This window comes from Vairimorpha necatrix, chromosome 1 (genome assembly GCF_036630325.1).
Source record: "Vairimorpha necatrix chromosome 1, complete sequence".
NCBI lineage: Eukaryota > Fungi > Microsporidia > Nosematidae > Vairimorpha > Vairimorpha necatrix.
This window is the reverse complement of record NC_088816.1, coordinates 567017-578458: the sequence shown is the minus strand read 5'-3', so window position 1 is coordinate 578458 and position 11442 is coordinate 567017. Positions and strand designations below refer to the sequence as shown.

General features: G+C 30.0%; 1 protein-coding gene across 1 annotated transcript; it reads left to right on the top strand.

The window, feature by feature from the left end:
• Positions 1-1587: 1587 nt before the first annotated feature.
• On the top strand, positions 1588-3086 carry VNE69_01065 (uncharacterized protein; the record flags this gene model as incomplete). The annotated part of the gene is made up of 3 exons (XM_065472199.1): positions 1588-1612; positions 2378-2740; positions 2788-3086. The coding sequence occupies 3 exons, from the start codon at positions 1588-1590 to the stop codon at positions 3084-3086; spliced, it is 687 nt and encodes a 228-aa protein (XP_065328271.1).
• Between the last annotated feature and the right edge of the window lie 8356 nt (positions 3087-11442).

The window sequence follows — 11442 nt, the reverse complement described above, 5'->3', positions numbered from 1 at the left end:
AATATGCTGATTTTATATTCAAAATTACATGATTGAAAATTTGCGTTTTATTTGAATAAAGAAATTTTGGGATGGAGTGTTTAGTCTGCAAAACTGCCTTTACATAGTCAAGAACTCGCGACAATTTTGAGTACTTGTTAAGAAATTATCTAATCAAATTTCAAGTCTATAGTGCTTGTAAAATTTTTTACTACAGAGTCTCACAATGCATAGAATAGCTCCTGTGGCTAAAATCAGCATTAGTGTAATAAAATTGCCCTTTTTAAAAAGAGGAAAGGAATGCTAAGTAATGAAGTGATTGAAGATTTTTACGCACGTCTACTAAACAAGTAGTATAAACAAAAATATATAATTTTTTTGGTATACCTCTAAATATCAAATATAACTGCTTATTCTAGATCCAAGTTTCCTTCATACAAGCATGTTTTTCTAATTTGAAAAAATACTTTATTTTCAAATGTGAGAAAGATCGTCTACGCATGTAAAATCTTTCAAAATGGGGAATTTTGGACACAAAGTAACTCATATTTTGAGAGCGTTAGGACGATATGTACAAAACTTAGGTTACATCTTAGAACAATTGCACATAAAAAACTTACGACAACTATTTGAATAACCTAAGACAGATAGGAGGCGTGAGATTATTGTAGAGATAGAATAAATATTATTGGTAAAAAATAACCAGGGGGAAAATTGTTAAAGGTTTTTATTTTAGTGTTTCGAGATGATGGAAAGGGCCGAATAAGAAAGTTAGTTTTAGTGATTATTAAAAAAGATACATCGCTTTCGATCTTATGTAAGCACGTGAAATTTAGATCTGTTAAAAATCATGATATGTGGATGGCCTATATAACCTTGAAAGACTATTATGGGTACCATAAACCCGTGAATCATAAACAAACATTTAAGCGATAAAATAGATGTTCATAAAGCGTTGAAGGATATAAAAAATCATTTAAATAATGTGATTCATTAGATGTAGGACATATGACCTTGCAGAGATTTATTTGACTCTCTATATGATCTGGAGAAATGAGAGTCAGGATACCTACGAAGCGTTATTGAAATTATGTTTTTCAAATTTTTTTATATATATCTAAATCTTAATTCAATGACATTTATATATACATATAAGTTTTATGTTGTTTCTAGAGTTTCCTCTTCCTTTCCTTTTTTTAAAAAGGGGCTATTTTTTAAGAAATTTGACCCCTGTAATTTTTTTTACACTACACTGATTTTTGACGCTCTTATTTTAGATTTATGCCTTTGCATTGTCCCTACAGTATCATGTTTATATTATATATAACAATTATTTATAATTTTTACATATTGTCTATTATGTTTTTATCTTGTTTATAACATATAATTATTGTTGAAAAGAGTTGATGAGAAAGGACAAAATTACATATTTATTGAGAAACTTTTCTTTTTATATCTGTGTTTGAGACAATGATTTGTGATAACCAGGTCGGTCTGGACCAGTTTGTAACGAAAAGTTTGATATCTGATAAAGAGTAATGATTTGTAACTAGGGTTAGAAAAATTATAATTTACTTTAAAAAATAAACATTACGAATAGTCTTTAATATGGTGTATAACTATTATAGGACAGGTTTACTTTTCTAGTTTTAGTAATACAATAAGATACCGTTGACTAATAAAAATATGATCAAGAAAAAAAAATTAAATGATCAATTTATTATCAATCATGGAAAATTACTAAAAATATTTGTAACTTTAAAATGGGCACTAAGTCGTGTTTCATAAAATAGAAATTTTTTTGCTAAAAATTTTTAATATTGCTTTTATATTTTGTTATTATATGAAAACAGTTCTTGCGAAACAAAGAATTTTTTATATTTTAAATGACTTCCTAGATTGAATGATCCAGAATGTATCTAATGAAACCCCTGATATAGTTAAAGGAGAATTTTCAAGGTCAGTAGAATTAAATCCATTTGCATGTATAATTATATGGCATAAGTAAAACATCACAAAATATACTTTTAGTATGTTTTACAACAATCAATATTAGTTTATATAATATCTACATTGTGAAGAGTGAAAAAAACGAATTCTTATAATGAATAAATTATATATCAGAGTATTAATCAAAAAGTTGATTTTTTGCATTAAATTTATGTTTTAACACACAAGCATTAAATGTATGATAAAAGCATAAAAGTTATAATATTGCATATTTAACACTTATAAAAAATACTAAAATTTTTAATGTGATTGGTATTTAAAAAATATGCCTTACTAATATATGAGGAGTGACCCCTTTTCTCCTTTTTTACATAAAAATAAAAAAAATATTGAAAATACTATGTCTAGTAGAGAATCAGACAAATGGATGAAATTCAATAATCTGGAGAAACGGCAGACGATGTTTTTGCTAAAGACAGATCTAGTTCTGATTGTGATATTAGAAATGAAAAAAATGTCAATAAGTCTTATCAAAACCATGAAAATGGTAACCAGAAAAGGGCTCCACCATACGGCTATTCACATGAAGGAAGCCAAAAAACAGGTCTAGATTACTTAAGAGAAATAGCAGAAGAAGAAAGTTCTAAACTTAAAAAAAGCAAAGTGCCTTTAGAATATTTAGAAGGAGCACAAAAAGAATATAATAAGCTAAAAGATTCTTGGGGCGGAAAAGATATATTAGAAGAAGAATGGATTAAGATTCGAGGCAAAATTATACAAAAATTGAGAAAAATGAAAATAGATCAAATAAGTAGGGATCTAACCAGTTTTAGATAACAAAATACTTCTGCCATACAGATAAGCATGTCTCGGAAGAAAAACCAAGAAAGAAAAGGGAAGGTGTAGCACGTTTAGAAGACGATGTCTCATTAGACAGTGTAGACGAGGATAACCAGGCAGAATTGGCAACAACAGAGGAAAAATTTATAAGAAGCTATTCAGAATTCCCAAACAGCATGTTTGCTACCGTAGATAGAAATGGAGTAAAAATGTTTTGTTGTGCGAAAGCCGATTGCGATGTGGAGTTTCGAACAATAAGTCAAATAAAAAGACACTACTTAATTCACACTGATCTTAAACCAATTAAATGTAAATGATCAAAATATAAAAAGCTATTTGGAAGACAAGACAATATGCTTTACCATTATCGTAATAATTGCAAATATAGAAAAATAGGCAATTCAATAATACACAATGAAGAGTTGACTCCAGTCAATAAGCTCTATTTTCTCAAATAAAATTATATACTTATATCATATGTTACACAGTAAACATAATATTGAATGCCGTACAGAATAAAGTTGGTTTTTAAGCATAAAACAGGCTTGACATGAAAATTGTTGTAATATATTTTAATATATTCACAAGTTCAATTGACGTCAACTAAGACTAAAGTAGATTTAACAACTATTGATCCTGTGCAACATTTATCTATCAGTGAAGGTATTTATACACACATTAACGATCTTAGAAGAAATGGCAAACATCAGATATCTATAAAAGGCTGGTAATATGTCAATCTCATATATTTCAGGTACACAACTTAGAAATATTCTTATGAATTTTGAAAGGTATATAATAACTCGAAGACTATATGAAAACAGTCTTTAATACCATTTAATAATTTAATCCTTATATAATGATATTAGAACTGGGCATTGCCCTTTAGCATAAAAAGACCTTTTCATTAAGACTCTAAAATTACAAATATTATCACAATTCAAGAAAATTTTCACAACTTTACTATAGATGTAAAAGGTTAGTTGGTTTGCAATCGCTATAATATGCGAGTCTTTTAATCCGCGTAATACTTTAAAGTTATACATTTGTTTTTTTTAAATACTTAAATCAAATTTCCTCCTAACAAGGTCGTCATAATTAATAATTATGACGAGGAGATTGGACAATATTAATAGTTATTTTCCAATGTAGAAAATATTAAAATTATTTTGACGTAATTATAATGCCAACACAGGAAAGATGAAGTTTTTGTGGTATTTTGGGGAAGCACTCCCGGTAATAAAATACCACTCGAAAATAGAATAAATATATTTATTTTTATTCTCAAATGTCCCTTTGGACTCTTTAATAGCTCTTTTGTCGCTATCCTTAAACACTCCTTGTGTTCGTCTCTACATCATCTTTCGGTACCCTTACTTTCTAAAATTTTATTTATAGTAAAAAAATTCTAGAAAATTCAATGATTGATTTGACAGGTAAGGGGAAAAAATTAAGGTACATGACCGTTTGGAACCCGCTTTGGGAAAATGAACCTCTTTGAAAATTTTAAAAAAGGAAAAATAAAAAAAATTATAAAAAAAGAGACTTAACGATTTATTTTGAATAATGAAAGAAGTCGATTAATTCTTTGGTTTTTTGGTATTTAATAAGACCATAGAAACTGTAAAAGATACTCATAGTGCTCGTCCTGGTTTATTCCATGTCTAGACCGAATATCTCTCTTCGAAAGAGACCAAAATCCTTCAATTTGTTGAGTATGTGTCTCGGATCATTAGGATTTACGAAATTGATAGTGTGATTCACAGTTTAATGCTCCATCCCTGTGATTTGTCTAAATGCAGCATCATATGCTCTTCATTGATCACAATAGAACCAGGCAATACATTATATTGTATTACCTCAAGAAGAGTAGCAGTATTTCTACTAGCTACAGGGACGAGAAAGGCCTTTTTAAAACCTCTTTCCACTCCTCCTACATACCACTGACCTATGGTATGATTGCCACGATTATATTTGGCACGAAAGAATAGACTCTCGTCGAACTCCACTACTTTAGGAATGCCGAATTCATCACGACCTCCTAACCTCTGACTATTATTGGTCACTTCCTCGATTATGCGATCTCTGCAGAGCATACCACATGTACTTACGGTATTTCTGTCTAGCTCAAGATCATTTGCTATATCGAGAAAGGAAACTCTTTTGATATACTTATATATCATTCTTATAATTTTATAAAAACTTAATTTGGTATTTCCAAAAATAGAGTCTTTTCTGACAGATTTAGAAGCCGTACAAGGTTTTGTGCAATTCCAAACATATTTGTCTAATAATCTTATTCTTCTAATAAATTTCATTTGCCTTTCAGAGCTGCATACAGTACAAAAAAAGTTGTTTTTTATTAATGAACTGCGTGCCAGAAAGATACACGCTGTCTCAGCATCATAAAATGTTTCCAAAATAAAATTTTCATTTTTTTCCTGTTTAAAAACATTTCACTACTAAAAAGCTCATCTTCTTCAACAAAATTTGTTTTTTGTCAATCTTGCCATTTTTTGAAAGGGGGGTTATTTAAATTTTCAAAGCGGATTCCAAACGGTCATGTACCAAAATTAAATGTTGTAGAATCGTAGTCTACAACAGTTTTATTAAGTTAATCGTTTTTTGGGTTAAGGTGCATTTTTTCTTTCGTTTTTTTTTTTTGGGGGGGGGTCTGGTCTGGTCGAGGCCTTTCCGTGGTCTTAAATCCCAAAGGTAATTTTAGTTGTCTATTTCTTTGTCTAGCATTGTATTGTATGGGGTAAATAATAAATAAATTTAAATACTTAATTCTTGGAATAGACCATTCGACCGGTCGAATGGGCCCTTTTTAAATAGAAATCATAAATTAGATAAAAAAACTAAATTGTGGTGTTGATAAAACCACTTTAACCTATCTGAAGTTTTATGCCCTTAACGCGTATCCACTTAAGAATCCATTTAACCCTTACTTATTTTTCTTTAGATCCTAACTGCGTTATTTTTCTTTTTTTTAATTACTTTGAGTCTGACTTCATGGCCGCTAATTTTTTACAGACACTTTGCTGACGTTGCCTGAATTTGCTAGTAGTTAATGTTTTTTATTACGCATTTGTATTGCTCTCTCTAGTAGATTTAGTACTCTTTGACGTTTAGCGTAGCATTAGGAAACATTTTATTGATCTATTAAGTTATTGTTGAACATTTATTCGCACATCTCGAAGGCGTAATTAAATTTTAGCTTTCACGATTATTTTTATGAATGTAAGAGTGCATTTTACTGACTATGATATATCATTTGAACTTAGGGTATTTGTTATAATATGTAAGGGCCTTATCCATTCTTCTTTAGATAATGTTCAACATGCTTGTTTATAACAGCATTCCGTTGTCTAGTATTAGCTTATGGGCTTGAATTTTATAATTGATTTCAATTGCCGACTGCGCCGTATAATTTCTTCTTTCCATTTTAATGCTTACTATAGTTTCGTGCATACTATTTTAATGTCTGTTAAATTAGTAATTAATCTTTTATTATGTTACTTGTGTCCCCAAATTTCCTACACTAAATAAACCATATATATCCGAGTTGATTCTTTAAAGCTTGTTTTCGGCCGACATATGAGCTCCTATCTTCCTTTTGACAAAAAATTGTGTAAAGTTTTTCATTTTCTGCAATTTTTACTAATTGTTTTATCTTATGGATTAGATGTGATCAAGAAAAATTCTTTAGCCTATTGGGCTAAAGTTAGCTTAGGACGCAAATTTCGATGTAGGGTTTTTTGATTTTTTGGCCCTTTTTTTAAAAAAATGGAAGAAAGAAAATGTAGAGGAAGGAACAAAATTTAAAATTAAACAATAAATTTAATATTGCATCGAAACAGAATTAGATGAATTTTTCTGGAGCATATACCTAAGTAAATAAAGATTCCGTACGTTTTTTGATCTATTTCTGTTAGGTATGAAATTTTTGAGTGAACTTTAATTACCTTCAATGGTATTGGTGTGTACTCCAGTATTTGGATCTCGAAAGTTTAACGAGTGGTTTACCATATAATTTTTTTAAATAAGGTGCCCAAAGAATGATAAGCCCTCCACATATCACTATATATAGTGCTTTTTGTATTAACGAATTTTAATAAGAAATCTGTAAGAGTTTCTTTATCTCTTTTTTGATATATAGAACCACAATATTACGTTCGATAGTACGTTCTATTATGCCGAAACCATAAAACCCTTCACTGATTTTCCTCTGTTAAATTTATTTTTTTCCAATTTTAGTTTCATCCATTTCAACAATGATATCTTCTCATATCTTGTTTAAAGATGATAAATATTTAGCAAAGAGGTTTAATTCCTTTAATTTTTTCAATTGAAAAAGATATCGAAGGTTTTGAACAACAGAGAATTTGGCAAATAAATTCACGAGACTGGCCAAGAATTCACAAATTTAGTACCTGCAAAATTGTGATATGATCGAGTTTGAGTTTTCAAAAAGAGTATTCGTCCATACTGATGTTTGCTTCTTACAATCTTTCCAGGTACAAATTAAAACACAACTATGTTTTCTCATGAACCTCATTCTATTATCACACACACACTGCAAATCTGAATTTGTTTTTTAGTAATTAAATTTTCATACACTGTTTCTAATTCTGCTCTTAAAGTTATTCTTTCTTCCATTTTTTTTAAAAAGGGCAAAAAAAACAAAAAACCCCTATATCGAAATTTGCGTCCTAAAGCTAACTTTAGCCTATTGTACATTGTTGAAATTCCTCTGAGGCCTCGTTCATGATGTAGTTATACAGCAGTGTTTTACTTTGTTTGGTTGCATAAAAATCTTCCCCTTTTTACTTATTTATCCTTTAATTTTTATCACTTATTATTGTATTTTAACCATTTTTATGTAGCCATTTCCATTGTTTGTAAAAATTGTGAAGCATCTCGATAAATTATCTGCTCTTATATTTTCTTGGCTTCTACGGATATCAATTTATGGCTAAACGCAGATAGAATTAGCTTCTAACGATACACTCTTGCAGTTTCTAGTTTCATCCCGTGTAAGCAATGTTTACTATCTTTTCCGACTTCTAGAAATTTCCTTGAAGAAACCTTTAAAGTATGTCAGTGATAAAAGTATTTCAAGATATTCCTTTTTTAAAAATAATATAATTTAGTTCAACTTTCTCAAATAGTCTAATAAATATCCAATTGGTTCAACCTCTTGATACAGTACACAACCTATCTCTATATCAGAAGCATCACATTTTAAGATGAATGACTTTGTGCAATTTAAGCAGATTAATTTTGCTTGAATTATAATAAATTCGCTTATATCCTTGATAATGTTTTAATTTGCAGGGGTAATTCCGTTTTTACTTCTTGTTGCAGCATGTTTGTTGATGGAAGTAATTTTGTTGACAATTTTGGTAGGAATTTTCTGTTCAATCCAATTGTCCATAATAGTTCTTGTAATTTGTTTCGATTTTCTAGCTTTTGGCCAATATTCAATTATAAATCGATTTATTAGTTGCAAACGCACCATGGGCATTGATAGTATTTTCTAGTACGCGATGTTATTTTTCATAAAGTTACTTGTCTAAATTTTTTAAAAAAAAATTGTTCTTTCAGTTTGTTCATTCATTTATGATTAATTTGCTATGTGCTTCCGGTGTTTTTTGTGAATAATCAATATCGGCCATGTCTATGAAGCAGTTATCCATTTCGTGTAATATTTCAGAAATGTATCTTGTAAATTTTTTTGGACTCGGTTTGATGCCAAAGATACACGTTTGTATCGACGTTGGACTCCCATAATCATAATTGATGTCAAATCTCTACTTTCTTTCTGAATTTTGATCAGGTTGAATCCGTTTTTAAACTATTTACGAGATGTACGTATTTCTTCCTATGCCTCAGTATTAAGTCACCTATATTTTGTATTGAAAAAATGTGATCTGCGTTGTGATTTTTTATCCCTTTATATATTTTTACTCCGTCTTAGTTCACAAGATTTTTCTATGGAATGACCAGGACTTGCAAAAATGGTCTGGACTTTTCTATAATGCCTTCGTCGATTAATCTTTTAACTTCCTTTCTTCCTCTTTCAAAATATTTTAAAGCTATACTTTAGAATGTATGTCGAATTATATTGACTTTTTAAAATCATTAATCGAGCTTCATACATTTAATAGAGGAAAATACATCATTGAGGTTCTTATAATTTCCAAAGTAAGAAACATAAATTTCCTCAATGAAAGACATAAAAATAAATTATTATATCTTTCATTCTATCTAATCCGTGTTTGATAACGCGTTAATAAAGGGAATTTATTCTTTTCTGTTAATAAGTGATTGGTTTGTAAAGTCAAATGTGGGGTTTATTCTGTTTCAACCACTCAGCTGCTAGAAGTGAATCCTTTGGACAATTTATAATAGTAAAGTAACCAATTCCCGTGATAATATTTGTACAGACTTATTCGTATTCTGGCTTTAGTGTTAGTTATTTGTCCTTTTACATTCAAAATATAGAGTGGAAGGTTGACAAAGCTCAACTATATAATTATTCATATTGACCACTTGTTCACTTAGAAAATTTAAATGTAAACCAGTATCTATTAACAATATGTAACTATTACTGTTTAAACTTCCTAATATTTGCACTTATTTCTGACGTTTATTCTTTCTAGCTGTATAGCCGTTTTTTTTGTTTATTCTTAGGATTGTATCTATTTATCTTTAATACCCTTGTGATTGTTCTGATGTCTACAATTACTTGTATTGTAGAAAGCTCTTGTGCACACCACAATAAGAATTCCTTGATTTGCAAATTTTTCTTGTTTCATATGGTATATACCCATTATTTTTTTGTCTTCCTAATTGGACAAAAATTGTAAATTCTAAATTCTTTAGATAAGCAATAACCCATGAAAGGTCCGTGTAATAACCCCATTCCTACATTGTTCCATCCCTGTCTGCTACCAGTCCTTTAAAAAATACCTCTGAAAATTTTCTCATGATTTTTTGTTTATTAAATTTATTTGAAAAACTGCAGCCCTCTAACTTTTGAAATATGATCTTCACATAATCTTCCAGGTATGCGTGGTTGCACTGCTTAACATCTTCTAGCTCCTGTGCAATTCCGAATCTCATGTTTCTGGTTGTTAAAGTTAATTGTAAGTTAAGGGTTAAATTTATTAAATATATATTCTCAACATGCCCGCGCTAAATTTAGAACTGAGAGATGTAATTATCTTTACTACTTCCTAAGTTTAATACTTCGCTCTAAAAATAAAAGTGCATTTTTATGTTAACTGGCCATATGCTGCGCTTTATCTACCGCGTCTTATTATCCCTTCTAGTATTGGTCTTTGCGGTAGTTTCTTTCCTTGTTATAATACATAAGTCTATGGGCATGTGATTATTCTTTTCACATGTATTCCAACAATGGAATTGGATTTTATCCGTCTATCTCATTCTTCGACTACAACAGACTTTCATTTTAATTTTCTTCTCTTTTTAAATCTCTCTAGATTTTTGAACACTGTGGTTCAGCTATCTTGCCACGATAGCTTTAATGTGAATAGTGGGATTACCACTACACTCAATCTCGACAACTCTTATGCCAGATCTTATTACAGTCAATACTGTTTCTCCATAGCTCTTCATAGCTACTCTCATTCTCCACCTATCCGGGCCCCTCGACTGATGCAAGTCATACCTTCTCTTCTGTTAGACAACCAACCATCCCCATTCTAACATATACTGCGATTTTTTACGTCTCATGCCTCGGCGTAACTTACAACCTCTTCTTTTGTTTTTTTGTTTGGGTTCAATAATTTTATTCTCCACCATGTTAAAGATAGTTGTAAGTTAAGGGTTAAATTTATTAAATATATATTCTCAACACTGATGATGCCGCTATTGGTTTCAATATGATTTATTAGACTGGGTGTTTAAAACTCGACCGCCAACTAACATGGTTCCATATATTCTTCCCCTTGTGAATTATTCCAGACATTGGCCTACGCTGGATTCTCAAACTTTGTAATTCCAATATTGAAATTAATGGGGAGGTTGTTAATTTTTATTTTTCTATACGTTAAACGTTTGATCCTGTGATATTAAAGTCAAATTCTCTGTATTAGACATGGAATTCTATTTTCGTATTTACTATTTGATTCGTCTTTAAATTCAAATTGACGACATAAAGAAGAGCTACCTCTAGACAAACACAGTTCTATATAATTTATCAGTTTATTGTGCTGATGAGCATGTTCTTCCTTTTATATGAGAGTCTGGTCTCTTAACGAGAAGCCCTTTCTTAGTCTTGAGTTCAAAGGATAATTGTAGTTGTCGTTATTTTGCCTAGCATTGTATTGTATATGATAATTAATAAACTTATAAAGTACATAATTTTTTAGAATAGACCATTCGGTCGGTCGGTCGAGTTGTCCCTTGCAAAAAACAGAAATTATAAAATAAATAAATATAGGCTATAGATGTTCATACTTTATCTTTCATCTATGAGTGTTCACTTCATTTTTTTGAACTCCAAAAATGAAGTACAAAGTAGCAGGAGCTGGAAGGATACAAAAATAACAAAGCCCTTATGATATAAAAAACTATAAACAAATATACATCTGTGGTATTAACCACATGGGATTTTTGAATTGTTGAGATGTCAAAAATCTC